The sequence below is a fragment of the Bos grunniens genome, chromosome 19 (genome assembly GCF_055505025.1).
Source record: "Bos grunniens cultivar Pamir isolate PY7600 chromosome 19, Bosgru_T2T1.0, whole genome shotgun sequence".
In the NCBI taxonomy this organism is placed as follows: Eukaryota; Metazoa; Chordata; class Mammalia; order Artiodactyla; family Bovidae; genus Bos; species Bos grunniens.
In genome coordinates this window covers 8281442-8304189 of record NC_141183.1, presented here as the reverse complement: position 1 = coordinate 8304189, position 22748 = coordinate 8281442, and the positions used below count along the sequence as shown (strand labels likewise).

Below are 22748 nucleotides of genomic sequence, written 5' to 3'. Positions count from 1 at the left end.
GCTCTGCAGCATGGGGGTTCTTCCAATATCAGGGATCAAACTTGTGTCTCCTGCATTGGCAGGTGGATTCTTCACCACTGAGCCACCAGGGAAGCCCTGAAAATAATCTTTTAACAAGTCATATCTGCATGTGAGGTCCCACACATCCTATGGGCTGGTGTATAAAGAAGATTAATGTCAAAAACCTTTCTTAAATAGGAGAGAAAAAGGAGACTTTGCTGAGCACAAACATCATGATATTTGAAAAACTTTTGGCAAGCCAGTTTCCATGAAAATTCATACTTCTCTGCATCTCCCATTGGGCACAGAGAAGCACATTGGACTGGAATCTGAGAACCAGGAAGTGAGAACACCGAATGAACCCGCCCCTACCAACTGGCTTTGAGAACTCTAGATTCAACCCACCCCTAAGGTGGTGAGAGAGACAGGCTGTGTACAGTAGCTCAGCTGGTGCCCAGGAGCTCAACTAGATCTCCACGCTCTGGGGATGCCAGAAAGAACACTAATAGCCAGTGCCTTCTGCAAAACACGAGGTGAGATGAAAGAGACACTGCATGTAGGCAAATCCACGGGGTGGGTAAGAAAGCCCCTTCCCACTGTGCAGGGTGTTTGCCTGGCCTCGCAAACAGGCACCAGGATGTCGGGGGACTGCGTGTGCCAAGTACACAGGCGAACCCAGGGCCAAGTGTCAGGTAAGGCGAAGAGCCGTGGGCCGATATGGGTCTATAAAGAACATGTTTATTATGGAGTCGGTGTTTGAGCACTTACAGGTTAGGTGCGCAGAAACAGAGAGACAAGAGACAGGACCAGTTCTAAGCGAATTTGCTCTCCTTGCTTCCAGGCCATCTGCTGGAATAGTGCGAGTTACAGTATCTTGTCTGTAGCTCTTCATCCTCCCCGGGGAAGGTGATCCAAGCATCCGCTGGCACATCACCTGGGTGAAAACCAAGAACTTTAGGTGAAGAATTGGACGCTGTGCATTCGGGGAGTGCACACCGTGATGACTAAGCAGGGAGCCTAGGTCCCAAGTTCTTCAAAGCCCTGTTGTCCCAAGCTCTACCTCTCCCACTCGACTGCGTGGTTCGACCTTACTGCCAGCAGTCATTTTAAAAACAGTACTTTAGGAAGGGCGGCATCTCTGAATTTTCTGTTTTCTACCCCTGATCTTGGTATTATTCCTCTGAATTGTACCTTTTCCCCAAGTGTCCTGTGTTTTTGTGCTTTTCATATCAAGGCACAGAGACGCTGCTGAGCAGTGAGTAAGTATACTGGTCAGTTGGATCCAGTCCCCCAAGCCACTGGCTCACTCCATGATCTTGGGCAAGATGCCCCTGCACAAAGGCAGTTTCCTCGATCATAAAACGAGGTGGCTAATACAGTGTTCTGCTCCTGGGGTGGCTGCGAGGGTTGCATTCATGCATGCAAAGCTCACCACGTTGCATTAGAAGCAGTGAAAACCGAACAGAATGGCTGCACATCTGTGGTTCTCAACGTGGGCACACATCAGAATCACCTGGGGTAAAGAATGCCCATGCGTGGAAATTAGCTCTCCACGGAGATTCAGGCTTGACTCGTCAAGGTGCAGCCTGAGCATCAGGATGTTTTAAAGCTTCCCAGGTGATTCTAATGGGCACCCAAGACTGAGAGTCACCCTTCAAAATAACTCGGGAAACAAGATGTTCTGAGAGCTCCCATCCAAGGCTGCACAGTCTCTCAGAGGAAGATGGCTAGGGGGTGTCAAACCTAAATGCATACCCTGTGTTTTTCTTGTAAAACTCACGTTGAAGATGGAGGCTGTGCAAGGCCCTTCCAGCCCAGGTACTTGTCCAGGGTCCCCCAGGGTTTGCGACCTGATAACAGTGAGGTTCCATGTAACGTGTGTGTGTTTCTCATTAAAGTTCCACATTCAGAAATTGGCTTCAGAGACAGCAGGAAAAGAAGGTGAACTTGTTTGCACAGAAGGAGTTTCTCTTCCTTCAAGCCACGCCAGCCTCTAGAGCCTTCATAAGGCAAAGAAGGCGGCTCCCTTCCCTGGCACACTCCGAAAGATTCTGCGTTCACCAGAGTGGCTCGTTTTTAAGACAAAAGGGTGCACACCCTGACCAGGAGATCTGAGCAGTTAAACTGTTTGCTGTCTACATCAGAGCCCCAGGACATGCAGAAATTCCCTGCAAGGCCGGACCCAGCAACATGAGACCTTGCCCAAGGAGACTCTGTCATCTGGACCAAACTGTCCGGGGGCTTTTGCTTTTGGCTGTGCTCATCTTCTTCCTCTTCACCCTGCCCTCCTTTATTAAGGAACCTAACACAAAGCCTAGCAGGTAAGAGTCTGCCCTTTCCATGTTCCCTGTGGCTTATTAGAAGAAACTGGAAAATGATAACCCGGGGAGAATGGGGAATATCTGAGACACCTCTGCGGTGACAGGTGTTGTCAGGGATCACAAAGGTTGTCAGGAATCATGGGCTATGAAACCTGAAGGGGAGACCTGGGGGGACATGGAGGTGGTATAACAGGAAAATGGGGGCCATGGGGCTTATACACAGAGGAGGTAGAGGCAGGAGTGGGACAAATATTGGTCTGGTCTCCAGAAGGCATAGGTGGAAAACTAGATTATTTTCCCCTCTAGGTCTGTGAGTAATAACCTCACAGACCTAGAGGTCTGTGGTTCATTATACGCCATTCTCTGTATACTGTGGTCTGTATACTGTATACGCCATTCTCTGTATACTGTGGTCTGGGGTTCATTATACGCCATTCTCTGTATACTAAAGCAAATGATCTATCCCATGAATTCCATTAATTTCTTTATATATATATATATATATATATTTCTTTCTTAAAAAAATAAAATGTTCATTTGTTTGGCCGCACCGAGTCTTAGTTGCAGCACATGAGGTATTTAGTTGAGGCTTGTGGGATCTAGTTGCCTGAAAGTGGAAGTGTTAGTCGCTCAGTCATCTCCAACTCTTTGTGACCTCATGGACTATAGCCCACCTGGCTCCTCTGTCCATGGAATTCTCCAGGCAAGGATATGGAGTAGGTTGCGATTTCCTTCTGCAGCGTATCTTCCCAACCCAGGGATCAAACCTGGGTCTCCTGCACTTCAGTTAGATTCTTTACTGTTCCCTGACCAGGGATCAAACCTGGGCCCCCTACATTGGGAACTTGGAGTTTTAGCCATTGGACCACCAGGGAAGTCTCCCATTAATTTCTAAATCGTGCAGTCTCTGAGATGTTTGTCAGTAAAATGAGACGTTGCTCACTTAGGGGGGCAGCTGAAATCCTGGGTCCCAAGTGAATCCTTCAAAAGGACACTCTAGGCCATTTTTCTGATAAACACATCCCCTGCAGGGAGAGACCCCTACCTTTCCAGGTTCAGTGTATTTTGAGTGATTTTGTCTCACTACTCTTAGAATTTGAAAATAAAACATACCCTCATGAAGTTTTAAAAGATACACCAAGGCAAAGCAAGAACAAAGGTCTCCCTCTGATACCCCATCCCTCCCCAGTCTCCATGGGTAAACACCCTTGACACTTTGGTGTAGAAACAATTATATGTTATTGTAGCTAACGCTTCTACAGTGCTCAGTATATGCCAGGCACGATTCTAGATGCTTCATGCGTGTTAACTTACGAATGCTTACGTGAGTATTCTAAGGCACAGAAGTTTAGACGAATGATCCAAGTTCATTCTGCTGGTGGCTGCAGGGCCAGCAACCAAACCCAGACGTTTTGGTTCCATAATCTGTGCTTTTTAACTTGTGTTAGACAAACCCTTACAACAGATGGATAAGTTGGTAGATAGGTAGGTGATACTCAGCAGTAAAGAATTCACCTGCCAATGCAGGAGACATGGGTTCAACTCCTGGGTTGAAGGAGAGAAGGAAACGGCAACCCACTCCAGTATTCTTGCCTGGGAAATCCCATGGACAGAGGAACTTGACAGGCTACAGTCCATCGGGTCTCCAAGAGTTAGGTACGACTTAGCGACTAAACAACAATACACAACAAAGGTAGGTGATAGGTAGGTGGATAAATAGACAGGTGGATGGATGGGTGGACGGACAGACAGACAGATAGGTATCACACTATCACACTATACACATTGGTTGACTTTTTCACTCAACTATATCACGGACCTCCTTCCATGTTGGCACATACAGGTCTATGCCCTTCCTTTCCATGGCTGCATAGCTTCTATGGAATGGATATAGCTCAGCCAACCCCATCTATGGGCACTTGGGTTGCCACTCATTTTTCACAAACCTTTGGGCACTTATGTATTTCCGTAGGTAGATTTCTAGAGGTGGAATTGCCAACATAATGAATATGTTCACATTAAATGTCAGTGGAAGGGCTTCCCTGGTGGTCCAGTGGTTGAGATTTTGCCTTCCCATGTTGGGGGGTGCAGGTTCAATCCCTGCTCAGGGAGCTAGGATCCCACATGCCTTGCAGCCAAAAAACCCAAAAATATAAAAAACAGAAACAATATCATAATAAATTCAATAAACACTTGAGAATGATGTACATTAAAAAAAATCTTTAAAAAAAGTCAATGGACACCATCAAGTCATCCTCGGAAAAGCCTACACAAACAGGTGTGAAAGTTACTCTCTCTCCAACCTCTGAGGCAACGCTGGATCTTGTGAATGGTTTTCAAGTTTAATCATCTGATAAGTAAAAGCATGTTTCTCTTTTTAATTTGCATTTCTAGGGCTACTGGTGAATCTGAGGATCCTCTAAAGTTTATAAAGCATTTCATTGTATGAATACGCCACACATTATTTACTCATTCTCTTTTTGATGGACGTTTGGGTAGTTTCCAGTTCTGCCTATTATGAATCATGAGTAAACCTGCTGTGAACATTGTTGTGCAAACCTTTTTTTGTGTACATAGTTTTATTTCTCTTGGGTCAATATCTAGAGGTGAGATTGCTGCATTATAAGGAAAGTATATGTTTAACTTTATTTATTTATACTTTTATTTATTTGGCTGCACGAGGTCTTACTTGCAGCTCGAGGGGTCTTTTTAATTGTGGCATATGAGATCTAGTTCCCTGACCAGGGATCAAACCCAGGCCCCCTGCACTGAGAGCATGGACCACCTGGACCACCAGGGAAGTCCCTGTGTTTAGTTTTAGAAGAAAAGTTATTGAGTTATTTCCAAAACAGTTTTGAATTTTTCTATGTCTCCTTTCGGGTTTCCCTGGTGGCTCATTGTTAAAAATCTGCCTGCCAAGCGGGAGGTGCGGGTTCAATCCCTAGGTCGGGAAGATCCCCTGGAGATGGAAATGGCAACAATCCAGTATTCTGGCCTCCGAAATCCCATGGACAGAGGACCATTTAAGAGATAGCAAGGGGCTGGACACGACTTAGCGACCAAACAACAGCGTTTCTCCCTTCAGTTTTGTCAGTTCTTGTTTCGTGCCTTTTGACGCTCTCTTATTTGATGCACACGCATTTTCGATGGTCCTGACTTTGAAAGTGACTGTAAAGGTATTGAATCTGCCCACGATTTTAAGGGACAGGAAACAGGCCACATACTGAGATGTCTCGCCAAACTGTTTATATTCTTACATCCCAAGAGAGCAGAGACAGTGGGTGCCATAACAATAGTGGCCCCCGGAGGAGAAGATTTTGTGTCTGTCGAAAGGTTCAGAAGAAGATGGCATCTAGGAGACAGGGCTTGCGTGAGTGCCTGGGGAAAGACGTGTGGCGAGCAAAGGATGAACAAGGGCACCAGCCTAAGTCCTAAATTAGTGTCCTCTCTGCTGACCCGAGAGCGAATCCACCTCAGGGACGTGAAGGCTTCCTCTGGGGAGCAGAGAAAGGGCATTTAGGAAGGTGGGACCCAGCGCTGCTGCAAAAGGCTTTCAGCCAGGGAGGCGGCCTCGCCTCGTGACAGCACTATTTTAAGACAGTGAGTTGGCCAGAGTGAACAGGACGGTTTAGAAGGAGGGAGTTGCCACCTTGGGTTGACCAGCAGTGGCGCCCAAGGGAGTTGGATGATTCCTCAGGCAGATTATTCTGGTGTGAAGGGAGGGGCTGGGGCCACCTTTAGCCATTAAAACTCAAGGTGAGAAGGATCTGGACTAAGAGACAGTGGAACAGCAAGAAGGGGGAAATCAGGAGATATTCTGAAGGAGAGGAGGGAGAGAGAGGGAGAGGCAAAAGTGATGGGCAGTTTTGCAGTTTGACTGATCATGCCCTCCCTTCCTTGCAGAGCTGCCCGGGCAGAGGGTGGGAGCAAAACCAGACAGGGAAGGGAGATGCACAGTTCAGAACACACCTGTAGATCCCCATGGTTTATGAAGGTCATTATCGCATGGCTGAATGCTGATGCTGAAGCTGAAACTCCTTTGGCCACCTGATGCAAAGAACTGACTCATTGGAATAGACCCTGATGCTGGGAAAGATTGAAGGCAGGAGAGGAAGGGGACGACAGAGGATGAGATGGTTGGATGGCGTCACTGACTCGATGGACATGAGTTTGAGTGAGCTCGGGGAGTTGGTGATGGACAGGGAAGCCTGGAGTGCTGCAGGCCATGGGGTCGCAAAGAGTCAGACATGACTGAGCGACTGAACTGAACTGAACTGATCACGTTGATGTTTATACTTTGTGGCTTGCCATGGCCATTTGAGAGTCGGAGAAGATTTTCAGGTCTTAATCTGTGCTCCGGGGGCCTTTCCATGTGTTTTTCCTTCTTCTTCTTCTTCTTTTTAAAAAACATTTATTTGTTTTTTATTTTATTTATTTGGCTTCACTGGGTCTTTGTCATACCATTCAGGATCTAGTTCCCTGAGTAGGGATCAAACCTAAGCCTCTTGCATTGGGAGCTCGAAGTCTTAGCCACCCTGGAACACCGGAAAAGTCCCTCCACGTGTTATTTCTGATCTTTACAATTGCAGTTCAAGATTAGTATTTTTATTCTTTCACAAAAAAATGGAGATTACGAGGCTCAAAAACGTTAAGGGGAATTCCAAGGAACCGGAAGTAGCAAAACGGATATTTGAATTTTGAGGATTTGAGCTCCAAATCCTGGGCTTCTCCACTACCTCCTATGTGTTGACTCTTAAGAGGTTTAAAGTCCAAGAGAGGACTTCCCTGATGGTCCAGTGCTTAAGAATCTGCCTGGCAGTGCAGGGGACACGAGTTTGATCCCTGGTCCAGGAAGATCCCACATGCTGTGGGGCAGCTAAGTCCATGCACCACAAGTACCAAGCCCGTGTGCCTAGAGCCCATGCTCTGCAACAAGAGAAGCCACGGCAATGAGAAGCCTACACATCGTAACTAGAGGATAACCTCTCTCACCACGACTACAGAAAGCCTGGGTGTAGCAATGAAGACCCAGTGCAGCCAAAAATAAAGAAATAAATGGATTTTTTTTTAAGTCCAAAGGAGGAGAGAGACATACACAAAGCAAAAGAACTCAGGTGATATTATTAGTAGTGATAATGTCCCCAGTACAGTCAAGTGAGACAGATGCTACCAGAGCACACAGAGAAGTGTCATCTAAACCAGGCAGATGGGGGGGAGGCCAAGGAGAGCACGGTGGAGACGGGAGCGCCTGCAAGGTGCCTGACAGCGGGTGACATTTCAGCAAGCAGGAACACCGTAAGCAAGGAGGAAGTAGTGTAGGCAATGGCGCAGAAAGGAGCAAAGGATGATTTCAGGAATGGGAGACTGACAGATGGGTCATTTAATAAGCACTGATAAGGTGTTCACTGTGTACCAGGCAGTGGTCTCGGAGTTATGATTACTAATCACGTGTCAAGCCAGAGAGTAGATACTGTTAGCATCATCAACTCCTTTATAGATGAGAGAGATTAGATCACTTGTCCAAGGACACCCTTGCCACTGATGTTCAAACCCAGACAGGCTGGCCCCAGTGTCCCAGCATCGCACCACCCTCCACGTCTCTCCATCACATCCATCCTGATGTCATAAGCCCTAAATGTGTCTTTTTCTGCCAGACTATGAATTTCTTGTGGGTAAGAACTGTCTTATTCATCTCCATTTCTCCAATAATTTGAGCAGGTCCCAGACACTGTACATATGTATCACAGTGTCAGCGCTTACTAATGAAAGAATGAATGTGACCTTAAATAACTTTGTTCTGTAGCTATTAAGAATTTTAGGACTTCCCTGGTGGTCCAGTGGTTCCGATTCCAGGCTCCCAATGCAGGGGTCCTGGGTTCCCTCCCTGGTCCAGGAACTAGATCCCACATACCACAACTAAGATTGAAGATCCCACACGTTGAAACTAAGACCCGGTGCAGCAGAAAATTATTAATACATTTTCTGTTTTCTTTTTAAAGAAATTTTAGAGTGAGGGAGTAGCTTGATTAAATGTATGCTTTACACAGGTTACTCTGTCAATACAGTGTAGGCTGGGTAGACGGCCAGGCACAGTGAGGTTTTTATTTGTTTGTTCGTTTTTAGGCGGTGCCGCGTGGCTTCCAGGATCTTAGTTCCCTGATCCAGACTGAATCCTGGTCCGGGCAGTGAAAGTGATGAGTCCTAACCACTGAGCTGCCAGGGAACTCCCTGGGGCACAGAAAGTTTTAAGGAGACAGGTTAGAGGGCCAATGCAGTGGTTTAAGATAGAGTCCTTGGGGCCTGGGGCGAGGAGGTTATGATGACAGCAGGACCCAAGATAAAAGACTGAGAAGAAGTTCAATCAGCTGGATTTGGTGACAGATATGATGGTGGGGGCAGTGGTGATAAGGGTTTTAAGACAATTCTATGATTTCGAACCTAGGTTATTGGTCCACCTCTCATATCATTCTAAGACAAACACAAGCGCACCAACCTGACGAAAGTTTCGGTGCCAATCTCCAACTTGCTCTCTGATATGTAAAGACCAGGTCTCTGTCTGCTTGGCTTCCCTACTCTGGAATAAATGTATCCTAGAAGATGCTATGCCTTGTTTTGGCTTCAGAGATGATCATGAAGAGTGAGCTGGGAATCAGACCTATGGATTCTGTTTCGTTGATTTGGTTATTGTTTTGAATTTTATATATTTAGTTGGCTGTGCTGGGTCTTAGTCGTGGCATGGGAGATCTAGTTCTCTGACCAGGTATCGACCTTGGGCCCCCTGCATTGTGAATGCAGAGTCTTAGCTACTAGGCCACCAGAGAAGTCCCCTGGTTTCTGTTTGGTGTTGTATTTTGCTTTGGTGTAAGAACCAAACTGTGTTTTCTATAACCTTCTGGTTTCTGATTCTGGACCCCTAGCTAGAATCAGAAAAACTTAACCTCAGCCATTCTTACTCCTCTATCCCATCCCCAGGAGGGCATCAAGGGCTCTGGGATGTCTGATATGCTGCCAAGGCCCAGGAGAGGGCAGCTGAGTCTTAGCCATCAGCTTGCCGCAAGATATCCATCATCACTACCTCTTGGCTCTTCTGTGTCACCTGTGAATGTTCTGTGATGTGGTTTCTATCTTCCCAGTTTCTACATGCAGTCAGTTCCTTTCAGGGGTCTTAAGAGACCCTTGTAACGCTACCAGGAAGTAGGAGCCCTCTAATCTTGGGTCCTTAGAGCCCTCCCTTCTCTCCCGCCTCCTTTCAATCCTCCTCCCAGAGTAAATATTTCTAGGGAGGGGATGATGGCATAGGAACTAGAAAGGTCCCTCTCCAAGATATTTACCTATTTCCCCAAATCTTCTCCCCATTTGAGGGCTTAGGTATTTGGAGGGGAAAAGCCAGAAGGTCTTGCAGGGTATTCTTTATTTTCCAGCTCTTGTCTGCACATGTGTCTGTGGGGACAATGAACGTGGAGCTGACCATTAGCTGCTGGTGGTGGGTGGGAGGCAGGCACCAATGGGAAAGGGAGAAAACACAGGGAGGAAAACAACCAAATAACATTCCAGGATATTATACAGCTACATTTGTGAGTATAATAGGCAAAGAAAAGGGATCTGGATGTTCATGCCCTCGGGGGTCAACAGTAGGTTCTTTGAGAAAGTATAATCACAAGTTCACATCCTTTTGTGCTGAAATTCATTTTCTGCTTTTTCAGTAAAGAGCACGCATTGCTTTAGTAAATTGAAAAATAATTCAGAAAACTTGCGAAGAAAGAGGAGCAAAAGTTTAGGTATCACTGTGGATTGAAGTGTCCCCCTCAAACAGAACATGCCCTAAGCTGTGTGCCCACTGTCTTCCACATAATAACACGTTATTGCATCAACTTACACTCATGTCTGTTCCCCCTGTTGGTTCGTGAGCCTCTTAAGAGCAACGACTATAGCTTTTTTTATCTCTCATTCCTAACAGATAACTCCAAAAGCCTGGCCTATAATTACTGCTTAATAAATATTGCATTGTGTTTTCAAATTCTCAATAGGATGTCTCATTTGATTCTAAGTTTTCTCTTTATAGTTTTACTGAGTAACATGCAAATGTTTCAGTGAAATAAGGAAGCTTATATCAAAACACAGTCATCCCCAGGACTTCCCTGGGCCCCCACTTCCTCTGCAGGAAGTATGGGTTCAACCCCTGATCAGGGAACTAAGATTCCTCATGCTATGGGGAATGGCCAAAAAATAAATGAAATAACCAATAAATACAATAATATAACTGTCCCCATGTCTTCTCCCTGCTCCAGGATTCTGATTTCCAAGGTGATTACTTCAACCCCCTTTGATTTTTTTTTTTTTTTTTTGGTAATCTACTGCTCTATTTATAACATGCCCACCTACTATTTCTTGATTTCTCAGTTAAGTGGTTAAGGGCCATCAAGGAAATATTATTTACCCATGGCCTTGAAGCCTGTCGCCCCTTTAGATTTTCATCTCCGGACGCATGAACCCAAACAGGGGCTGTGGGCATCTCTAACTGTCGCCACAGGGTCAGCACCTGACCCAATTTGACATGCCTGTATTTGTATAACAGCATTGTTGGAAATGGTCTTCTCCAGTGGCTCAGCAGGTGAAGAATCTGCCTGCCAATGCAGGAGACATGGGTTTGATCCCGGGTCAGCAAAATCCCCTGGAGGAGGAAATGACAACCCAATCCAGCATTCTTGCCTGGAGAATCCCATGGACAGAGAAGCCTAGCAGACTACAGTCCATGAGGTCACAAGAGTTGAACACCACTTGGCAACTAAGTACACACACATTGTTCGAAACACCATTTCTATACTGGCTTTTACATCCTTACAACCATTTTATAAGGCAGGTTTTAAGATTCTCACAATGGATAAGACAACAGAGGCTCACAGGGTCCTGTGACTTGCCTGAGATTACACAGCTGGCTAGTTAGAGGCGGGGCTGGGCTAGAATTCAGGCTACTTTCCACCCACCTGGGCTCCATTGCCCATTTTCCAAGTGCCAGGAAGTCAGTGTTCTCTCAAGTTCAACCCAAAAACATGTCCAGTGGAGCCTAAGAGGTTAAGTCACGGGGAGGTGACAACCACCACACACCAGATGGCTACCCTTCATGTCACCTTGCAGGAGACTGGCTCAACTTGCTTTCAGAGCTCCCTGTGTCACCAGGAAGGAGAAATCATAAAACCCTGATCAAGTTACTGAATACTGCCAAGGTTGTTGGGTTCTGCAGATTCCAGGGAGCTCTCCCAGCCACAAGGGGGAGCAGAAGGCAGGGTTGGGGCAGGCTGCCCACGCTCTCTATTCCTATAAGCCTCGCCTCTCTTCCCTCTCCCTGTAGAAGGCTCTGGGGAGAGGGCAGGGGAGGAGAAGAATGTTATTTTTAACCCTAAGGTCAGTATTTTAAAATGCTAGAATAAAAATATCAACTGAACTTGGGATAATCTGTGAAACAAACTTTATTCTCAAGTGTGATTTTTTTCCCAGAGAGGAAGATCTAGGTACAAGATACAGGTGCTTTAAAAAATGGACTTGGCTTTAGGGACTTCCCTGGTGGTCCATTGGTTAAGAATCTGCCTTCTAGTTTAGGGAATGCAGGTTCGATCCCTGGGCAGGGAACCAAGATCCCACATGCCACAGAGTAACTAAGCCTACCTACCACAATTACTGAACCTGTGCTCTCTAGAGCCTGCGCACCATAACAAGAGAAGCCCTGGTGTCAGAACTAGAGAAAGCCCACAGGCTGCAATGCAGAAGCCGGGCAGGCAAAATTAAAAAAAAAAAAAAAGGACTTTTTTTAAAACACCCCTGGTTCTCAACTGGGAGCTTCTGGGCGCTGGGCTACACAGGTCATTCTGTATCTGTGGCTCTTGATCTGTAACCTTTGCCACTTCTTTGCTCCCAGGTCCTCCCCAGGTGATGTGCTGTGGTTTCGCTTCATTTGTGGAATAGAGCTATGTGATCCCTGCTGGAGATATACTTAGTTCATGTTTATTGTTGTTGTTTGTTGTTCAGTCACTAAGTCATGTTCGACTCTCTGTGACCTCGTGGACTACAGCATGCCAGGCTCCTCTGTCTGCCACTATCTCCCAGGAGTTTTCTTAAATTCATGTCCACGAGTCGGTGATGCTATCTAACCATCTCATTCTCTGCCACCCACTTCTCCTTTTGCCTTCAATCTTTCCCAGCATCAGGGTCGTTTCCAATGAGCTGGCTCTTCACATCAGGTGGCCAAAGGATTGGAGCTTCAACTTCAGCATCAGTCCTTCCGATGAATATTCAGGGTTGATTTCCTTTGGGATGGACTGGTTTGATCTCCTTGCAGTCTAAGGGACTCTCAAGAGTCTTCTCCAGCTCCACAGTTTGAAAGCATCAACTCTTTGGCACTCAGCCTTCTTTATGGTCCAGCTCTCACATCTGTACATGACTACCAGAAAAATCATAGCTTTCATATATATATGTATAAATTTTTAGTTGACCAAAAAGTTCATTTGGGTTTTTCCACATAGTGTTACAGGAAATATATATATATATATATAAATAATTTAATATACTTATATTTTTATTATATATATATATGTTTTGCTTTTTTTGGCTGTGGGATCTTAGTTCCCTGACCAAGAATTGAGCCCACATCTCCTTCATTGAAACTGTGAAATCTTAACTACTGGGAAATAGTTAACAACCTGGGAAGTCTCTGTTTATTTTTTTAAGAGCAAATTTGTGTATATTTACCTCCAAAGTAGATCAGAATTATAGTATCAAATGGCTTTTTGCTTGAGTGAATCGGTTCGCCTATTCCTCTGAACGCGAGTCATTTAATAGAACCAATGCTCCCCTCTACACCCGCCCCACCGCAGCCTAGCGAACAGAGTACAAGTTCAGGAGCACCCAGGGTCTGGACAAGACGGATGCAGGGCTCTCGGCATGTGGATGGAAGCAACTTGAGCACTCAGTAAATTCCGTCCATGACCTTTAGAAAATCGCAATATAAACCCGCATATCCCAGGCAATCATATATGTGCATAATCGTTGGGAGTTGAAGTTTAATCACATAATTTAGTCACTACCTGGGTCATTGCTGCCACTTTCTCAAAAGTGTAAACACATCATGTCTCATGTCTACTGCATTGGCAGGCAGCTTCTTTACCACTAGCACCAGCTGGGACAGACAAATGATTCAAGTCTAAATTCCTCATACACTGCAAATAATGATCTGGTCCTGCCTGCCTGTTTGGGAGCATCTCCTGCCGGACAAGCCCCGATCCCCACTCTTTTATATGTGTGTATATATACTTTTACTTATTTATTTTTGGCTGTGTGGGATCTTCGTTGCTGCGCAAGCTTCTCTGTAGTTGTGGAGGCCGGGACCTGTTTGCTGCAGTGTGCGGGCTTCTCGTTGCGATGGCTTCTCTCGCGCAGCGTGGGCTCTAGGGCTCCCAGACTTCAACAGTTTCGGTTTCCCAGGCTCTATAGTTTCGGTGCACGGGCTTAGTTGCTCCGAGGCCTGTGTGATCTTCCTGGACCAGGGATTGAACCCCGTGTCTCCTGCACTGGCAGGTGGGTTCCTTACCACTGAGCCCCCAGGGAAGACCCCCACCCCAAGTTTCCTTTTTTTTAAATTATGTATTTATTTATTTTTGCTGCGCCAGCTCTCAGTTGCAGCATGTGGGATCTAGTTCCCTGACCAGGGATGGAACCCGGGCCCCCTGCACTGGGAGAGTGGAGTCTTTGCCACTGGACTACCAGGCAAGTCTCCCAACACCACAACTTTTCAAGCTTCTGGGACTGAAATTTCCTCCCCCCCACTCCTAATCCTCTTCAGAGGGGAGCTCCTCCAGGAAGTCCTCCTAGCTTCCACGTGGGAAGCATGCCTTTCGTCCGTCATCTCTAACACACGTCTCACAGTCTGTGGGTTCTTAGGTCCCCAACCAGGGACTGGACTCGGGCTGCGGCAGTGAAAGTGCCGAGTCCTAACCACTGGGCCTTCAGGGAATTCTCAACAGTTTGCTTTTAAGCAGTGTTGGACTGATGATAGGATAAGAAGCACATCTTTAAGGCGGATCTGTCAAAATCAAGCTTAACAGGCATGCATCTTTCCCATGTCCTTGTGGACAAAGATACCTTTGTTACCTATGCTGTTTTTTAAGGTCCACTGAGTCACAAGATATTAGGTGGCAGGACTAGGTTCACACAAACTCATTCTTAGACTCACAGTTGGGAACACAGAGGATGCTGGAGCCGCAAGGAGTGAGCCCAGGAAGCTGGGGGTGCAGCATGGAGACATGAGTGGGTCAGCTCTGCCCTTGGCCTCCAGTTCCAGCTCCCCAGCCTCGGTACTGCCACTTAGGTTTCTTTACCAGTCCAAAGTGGTTTCCCAGGCGGCATTAGTGGTAAAGAACCCCCTTGCCAATGCAGGAGATGTAAGAGACGTGGGTTCGATCCCTGAGTGGGGAAGATCTCCTGGAGGAGGGCATGGCAACCCACTCCAGTATTCTTGCCTGGAGAATCCTATGGACAAAGGAGCCTAGTGGGCTGCAGTCCATAGGATCGTGAAGAGTTGGATATGACTGAAGGGACTTAGCACGCACGCACCGGTCAGAAGTAAGTGTCCAGATCCAGTGCCGGCAGGGGCCGCTTGGAGTTGGGAAGCAGCCAGCACAGCCCCTCCCCTCACCTCTCCTGAAGACTGGTTTGAAGTCCACTTGAGACACAAAAATGAATGCTAGTTACACTCCTCAAGTCTCTACAACCTTAGCCTTCATCCAAAGTCATCTCTTTCTCTAGGAATGAGCATCAACAGAACATTAAGGAAAGGTCCCCGGAGTTACTGCAAAATGCTACGTCTCAGGCACCCACCCCAAGAAGGAGGGCGACCACCCATGTGGAGTCAGTACAGGGGACCCGCACTCGGGACACACACCCCAAGGCCACAACCCTCACGGCGGACCAGCGCAGAAGAGTGCAGACCAGCAAGGCCCGTGCCGAGGAGCCGGGCAGAGTGCCTACCCCCATCGGAAAGGCAGCACCGCAGACGCAGGCGAGCAAGGACACCCGGGCGGACACGCTGCCCCCGATGGCTGGAGGTGGGGGGGTGGCCTCCAGCAGGACCGAGGCGCCATCACTGAACAGTCAGAACCCAAGGATGACCAAAGGATCTGGGGACCGGAAGGCAAGGCCCACAGGCCCCGGAGCGGTGCCCACAAAGCTGCGGGACAGCCCGGCAACTGCAGCTAAGACCCTCCTTCCAAAACACCGGGCCGGGGCGCAGACCCCCGGGGGAGGGGGACAGGAGGGGAAGAGAGCCAGAGGAGCCAGCCCAGCAGCCGCCCCCTCCCAGGACAGAGCCCAGCCCACCCGGTCCTCGGCCCCTCTCCAGAGCCCTGCCACCCAGAGAAGCCAGAAGCTGAAGGCCACCAACTTCAAGTCTGAGCCCCAGTGGGATTTTGAGGACGAATACAGTCTGGAGGTCGGCGGCCTGCAGACGGTGAGTTTTTCCTCTTCTCCGGAGCCCTGAGGCTGGCCCCCTCCCTTCCCTCCCAGGCTCTGCTCCTAAGCTCTGCTTTCCCCCGCTGCTGCTGCTGCTGCTAAGTCACTTCAGTCGTGTCCGACTCTGTGCGACCCCATAGACGGCAGCCCACCAGGCTCCCCTGTCCCTGGGATTCTCCAGGCAAGAACACTGGAGTGGGGTGCCATTTCCTCCTCCAATGCATGAAAGTGAAAAGTGAAAGTGAAGTCGCTCAGTCATATCCGACTCTTAGCGACCCCATGGACTGCAGCCTACCAGGCTCCTCCATCCATAGGATTTTCCAGGCAAGAGTACTGGAGTGGGGTGCCATTGCCTTCTCCGCTGCTCTCCCCTACCCAGCCCCTTTCCCACACAGCTCATCCAGGTGAGGGTGTGATCCAAGGGCCCGCCCTGGTCCCCAGGAGACCCAGAGGCTCCTCAGAAAGTGTGAAAGAGTGTGACCTCAGCAGGGGGAGAGGCAGGACTGGGCAGGAACCAAGGGACAAGAACGCCCCAACCTGGTGCCCAGCCCTGTCCTCCCCACAGAGATAATTCCAAGACCCTCCCTCTTTTCCAGCCCTAATGAAAGCAGCCTGGGCCCCCAGCCACGGGAGGGGAGACCGGACGTTTGCACGCATAACTACAACCACGCACAGTACATGAGACCCATAGCATACATCCTGCCCATGGTGGGCCTGGGTGATCAATGACCAGGGGGCCCAGAAGGCTCTGGGGGTAGGATGGAAGATGTAGCGGAGGTGGGGCCTTTCCAGCTTGGAGGTCTGGTTTCTGCTCCCACACCCACCTCCCCCAAGTCCCAGCACCCCATCCCCTGCCCCACGGCTTCCCTGGCCCCTCTCCCGGCCTGACCCATCCTCTGGCTTGCAGACCTGCCCTGACTCGGTGAAGATCAAAGCCTCCAAGTCACCCTGGCTCCGGACTCTCTTTCTGCCCAACCTCACCCTCTTTCTGGACTCCGGACACTTCAACCAGAGCGAGTGGGACCGCCTGGAGCACTTCGCTCCGCCCTTCGGCTTCATGGAGCTCAATTTCTCCTGTGAGTCCTCGTCCAAGGGGCCTGGGTGTGCGCTAGGCCACAGCAGAGGGCCATGCTTCTTTAAAAAATATTTTTAAAATATTTTTTGGCCATGCTGTGCGGCATATAGTCTTAGTTCCCTGACCAGGGACTGAATCCTCAGCCCCTGCATTGGGAGCGCAGAGTCTTAACCACTGGACCATAAGGAAAGTCCCAGAGGGCCATGCTTTTTTGCTTCCGGCCCACCTCTCCCCTGCGGGCAGCCAGCCCCGGGAGAAAGGCCGGCCGGGCGGCCCCCTGGCCCTGGCTGGGCTCTGAGTGGAATCCCCCCGGCCCCCCACATTTCAGTGGTGCAGAAGGTCGTGGCACGCTTCCCCCCGGTGCCCCAGCAGCAGCTGCTCCTGGCCAGCCTCCCCGCCGGGAGCTCCCAGTGCATCAGCTGTGCCGTGGTGGGCAACGGGGGCATCCTGAACAACTCCCACGTGGGCCCAGAGATAGACAGCCACGACTACGTGTTCCGGTGAGCCTGCACCTGCCCCAACCCCCACCCTTCTCCTGCAGAGCAGGGCTCTTCCGGGAGATCTCAGAGGGTGCTCCCTGCCTGGATCTAGAAGCTGTGGAGGAGGGTCCTGGGCTGGCTAGTGCCACCCCCCCATCCCTTCTTCCTTCCCCGACCATCTCCATGCATCATCCGGAAGCCCTCATGTGCTCCGATTTTGTCTTTCGGGCTAGGCTGAGTGGAGCCATCATTAAAGGCTATGAACACGATGTGGGTACTCGGACCTCCTTCTACGGCTTTACCGCCTTCTCTCTGACCCAGTCACTCCTTATACTGGGCAGTCGGGGTTTCCCGCACGCGCCTCTGGGGCAGGTGAGCAAAGAGGAGCGGGTCTGGCCACCCACAGACTTTGGATACGGGAGGATGCAGGTGAGACAGGGAGACGGACAGGGAGACCGGGAGCATTCTGAGTCTAGAGCCTGTTGTCGGTACAGTCTCCGGGCATGTGAGGGGCAAGGGCGGGGAGGGCAGCCATGCCAGACTGGAGGAGAGCAAGCAGGCGGTCTGGAGTCAAAGTCAGGCCACCCCACTGAAGGCAGGACTCCTGGACCACACACTGTCCTTGGTCCTCAGGACGTCCGCTACCTGCACTTCCTGGAAGGCACCCGGGACTATGAGTGGCTGGAAGCACTGCTTCTGAATCGGACCTTGACATCAAGGAACCTTTCCTGGTTCAGGTACCCATCGCCCCCTCCCCTCACCCACAGACAAGCTGTGGAGGGGGCAGCCGTGAAGGGCTGGACAGGTGGGGACAGTCTGAGCTCTCACCTGGAGATGGGGGACCAATCATGCCCATGATCCCGCTTTGGCCCTCCCCTGGAGAGGTAAGAGTATGAAGGACCCATTCCTGCCCACAGGCGCAGACCCCAGGAGGCCTTCCAGGAAGCCTTGCAACTGGACAGATACCTGTTGCTGCACCCAGACCTGCTCCGATACATGAAGAACAGGTGAGAGCAGGAAGCCCGTGGAAGGGGCCGAGTCCCTCTCATCCTGGCGAGCCTCTTGACAGCTGGGGGGCTGGGCTGTCTCACAGATTCCTGAGGTCTAAGACTCTGAACACTGCCCACTGGAGAATATACCGGCCCACCACGGGGGCCCTTCTGCTGCTCACTGCCCTCCAGCTCTGTGACCAGGTGAGGCCCTGCTTCTGGAGCCTGCGGATGTGGAGAAACAGCTCTGGGGTAGCCCTGGGCCTGTTCAGCAAAGGATGATGGCTGGGGGGCGGGGGGTGTTGGAGGGGTGGACACATGCCTGTGTGCAAGCATGCTTCCAGGGGTCCTGCACCCAGACCCCCAGGGATAGAACCAGGACACAGGGCCCCTGCCCCCAACACACACAGAGAAGAAGCCCAAGAGACACACTCGCAGGCCTTATTTCTCCTCTGCCTGCCTGTAGGTGAGTGCCTACGGGTTCATCACTGAGGGCCACGAACGCTTCTCTGACCACTACTACGATAAGTCCTGGAAACGAACGATCTTTTACACCAACCATGACTTCAAGTTGGAGAGGACGCTCTGGAAGCGGCTACATGATGAAGGTATTATCCGGCTGTACCAACGTCCTATAACTTCCAAACCGACCATCTGAAGGGAGCCTGGGCTACCGAAGTCCCTTCAGCTATTCTAAGGCTCAGAGCACAGTGGGAGACCAGAGACTCGTCTGCCATCTTCCCAGCGCCTGCACCAGGCCCTGAGCCCCTCCAGACTTCGGGGGTAGAGGTCTACCGAACTAGTGCAGAGGAGGGGACACCCTCAAGATGGCAAATGATGGACTGAGGTTTCGGAGACCTTGGAAAAATTTCTGCAGAGTCTGTTCCGTGGAAGTGGGGACTCAATTTTTGAGACCAAGGGGACTTCCCTGGTGGCTCAGACGTTAAAGAATCTGCCTGCAATGCAGGAGACCTGGATTCAATCCCTCGGTCAGGATGAACGCCTGGAAAAGGGCATGGCAACCCACTCCAGTATTCTTGCCTGGAGAATCCCATGGACAGAGGAGCCTGGCGGGCTACAGTCCATGGGGTTGCAAATAGCTGGATATGACTTAGTGACTAACACTTTCACATTTTCACTGTTCAAAAGCGAGTTGGCATAGAAGGAGGAGTCTGAACTTATGGAGACATGTAGATTTGGGATTGAATTACAGATCTTCCACTTAGCAGCTGTGAAATCTTGAAGGCATGATTGTATTTCACTCTAGACTATCTGGTGGACCCTTCCAGGGGTTATCTGATTCTAACAGAAGGTCTGCAAACTTTCCTTATCTTTGAGCTACTTGACAACTCTCTGGGTTGTAGAAAACTGATAGTAATAAAAATGATTTCTGTCTGAATGAAAAATGGGTATAGTGATCAGTCTTGTTCCTAATATCAAATTAATGTTAGTATTCCAGACTGCCGATGTATGTGTCCAGACTTTGGGCTCTTTTTTGAACCAGTTTTTACCAGTTCCTTCACTAATTAATGAGTTAAATAAAAATCTCTGATATGTGTTCATTTTGTATTTGTATAAGAATCACAATTTTATCCCTAAAAAAAAGAAAAATCATCCTTGGGACTTCCCTGGTGGTCCAGAGGTTAAGAATCTGCCCTGCAATGCAGGGGACGCAGGTTCCATCCCTGATCGGGGAACCAAGGTCCCACATGCCGTGGGACAACTAAGCCCACGTGCCACAAATTCTGAGCCCATGCACCTCAATCAGAGAGCCAGTGAGCCACGAGGTGCGGAGCCCACAGGCTGTGGAGCCCACGAGCCACAGCTAGAGAGAAGCCTACAGGCCGAAACAGAGAGTTGGAGAGCTGCAACGAAGACCCAGTGCAGCCAAAAATAAATGATCAATATTTTTTAAAAAGTCATCCTTTAACGTTTCCTTAGGCCGTTGTTTTCTAATCTGTAAAATGACTTTTGTTGTTGTTGTCCAGTTGCTAAGTTATGTCTGACTCTTTTTGACCCCGTGAACTGCAGCACACCAGGATTCCCTGTCCTTCCCTATCTCCCAGAGTTGGCTCAAACTCACATCCACTGAGTCCGTGATGCTATCTAACCATCTCATCCTCTGTCACCCCCTTCTCCTCTTGCCCTTGATCTTTCCTAGCATCAGGGTCTTTTCCAATGAGTCGGTTCTTCACATCAGGTGGCCAAATTATTGGAGCATCAGCTTCAGCATCAGTCCTTCTAATGAATATCCAGGGTTGACTTCCTTTAGGATTGACTGGTTTGGGAGTGTCCATTTCACAAGAATTTTTAAAATCACTGATGCAACAAGGCAACAAGGCACTTGTTTTCCTTCTCCTTTCGTTTTTATTAATCCTCCCATCCATCTGCATTTTCTAAAACTCCAGGAAGAGAATTTAGACTAAGCTGAAGACACTTCATGCAAAGAGTTGACTCATTGGAAAAGATTCTGATGCTGGGAGGGATTGGGGGCAGGAGGAGAAGGGGACGACAGAGGATGAGATGGCTGGATGGCATCACTGACTCGATGGACATGAGTCTGGGTGAACTCCGGGAGTTGGTGATGGACAGGGAGGCCCGGCGTCCTGCGATTCACGGGGTCGCAAAGAGTCGGACACGACTGAGCGACTGAACTGAACTGAACTGAACTGAAGTGTCTTCTTACCTCTTTGAGCTCTGTCTCCAGGATTTGAACTCTGAAGCCCAGAAGAACTTGGGCAGGCAGCAGAGTAGGGGAGTGAGGGGGTAGGGAGTCGGGGGTGGGGGACTGGGGGCAGGGGTCGGGGGGGGGGCGGGTATTGTGAAGCAAGCTCCCTTTCAGACTTAATTCTCAGGTTCCAAAGCTAATTAATACCAGTGCTGCTGATTTGCTCAGTCGTGGCCGACTCTTTGCGACCCCATGGACTGTAGCCCGCCAGGTTCCTCTGTCCATGGAATTTTCCAGGCAAGAATACTGGAGTGGGTTGCCATTTCCTTCTCCAGGGGGTTAATACCAGTAGGTCCCGAGTTGCTTTGCTCAAGGGTGCAGTACCAGCTCTGGGCGGCAGGTGGCGGCATCTCTACGCCCCCTTCTCGGTGGTGCTGCTGCTGCTGCTAAGTCACCTCAGTCGTGTCTGACTCTGTGTGACCCCATAGAGGCAGCCCACCAGGCTGCCCGGTCCCTGAGATTCTCCAGGCAAGAACACTGGAGCACCCAGATTTTATTAGGTTTTCCTAACTATTCCTGCGGGGCTTCCCTGATAGCTCAGTTGGTAAAGAATCCACCTGCAATGCAGGAGACCCCTATCTACCTGTTAGTTTGTTCTTTCATATGAATTTCAGTATCTGTTTAGAATCATATGCCATCAGTAGAGGACGTTCAAATCTGCCTCCTCAAATTTAAATTTGGGCTACCCAAATATAAAGACTGAGTCTCATGTGAAAAAGTGCAATGGCTCCGTTGTGCCCAACTCTTCACGATCCCATGGACTGTAGCCCACCAGGCTCCTCTGTCCATGGGATTTTCCAGGCAAAGATACTGGAGTGGGTACCCATTTCCTTCTCCAGGGGATCTTCCTGACCCAAGGATTGAACCCAGGTCTCCTGCACTGCAGGCAGATTCTTTACTGACTGAACTACCAGGGAATCCTTATCTGGGTCCAAATTGGATGGTGAAGGACTGGGAAGTCTGGTGTGTCCATGGGGTTGCAGAGTCCAACACCACTTAGCGACTGAACAACAACACAAATTTGCATAAACTGTAGGATTAACTCACCCTGAGTGAATTAGAAAAGAGAAATCAAAGGCATAAGTGCAGATGATATGATAGAATAAATATACTATATAATATTGATATAGTAAAATATAGAGATAAAAAATTAATGGACAGAAACCAGTAGTCGTCATAAACATAAACAATAACCACGGAGATATAATGTAGAGAAAACCCCTCCATAGCAGCCAAGAAGATAACATACTTGGTAATAAGTTCAACAGGAAATGTCCAAAATTTGTACAAAGGAAAAGACACTAAAGTAGGTTTAAACAAAAGGAGAGTCATTTCATCTTTTGTTCTTGGAAAGGATGACTCAAAGTAATAACTGTGTCAGTTCTCTCAAAGTAACTTTATAAATTTAAGGCAATTCCATTAAAAATAACAAACCATTTTTTCTAGGTTCTAAATGTATACTAAAATACATATGGAAGAATAAACATGTAAGAATAGCCCGGAAAACCTAAAAAAGAAAGGCAATGAGGGAGGTCTAGCTCTGCCAAATATTAAGACATACTACATTATATCTACTACTGCGGGCAGGAGTCCTTCAGAAGAAATGGAGTAGCCATAATGGTCAACAAAAGAGTCCGAAATGCAGTACTTGGAGGCAAT

General features: G+C 48.9%; 1 protein-coding gene across 2 annotated transcripts; it reads left to right on the top strand.

The window, feature by feature from the left end:
- The first annotated feature begins 408 nt into the window (after positions 1-408).
- Positions 409-19917, top strand: ST6GALNAC1 (ST6 N-acetylgalactosaminide alpha-2,6-sialyltransferase 1). Of its 2 annotated transcripts, XM_086356302.1 has the most exons (10): positions 409-533; positions 1899-2321; positions 15117-15816; positions 16726-16894; positions 17222-17393; positions 17606-17744; positions 18006-18109; positions 18290-18379; positions 18466-18565; positions 18828-19917. In XM_086356302.1, the coding sequence occupies exons 2-10, from the start codon at positions 2191-2193 to the stop codon at positions 19017-19019; spliced, it is 1797 nt and encodes a 598-aa protein (XP_086212428.1). In that variant the 5' UTR covers positions 409-533; positions 1899-2190; the 3' UTR covers positions 19020-19917. The 2 variants fall into 2 exon arrangements, with proteins under 2 accessions (XP_086212428.1, XP_086212427.1); XM_086356301.1 differs by having other exon boundaries at positions 17606-18109.
- Positions 19918-22748: the final 2831 nt, after the last annotated feature.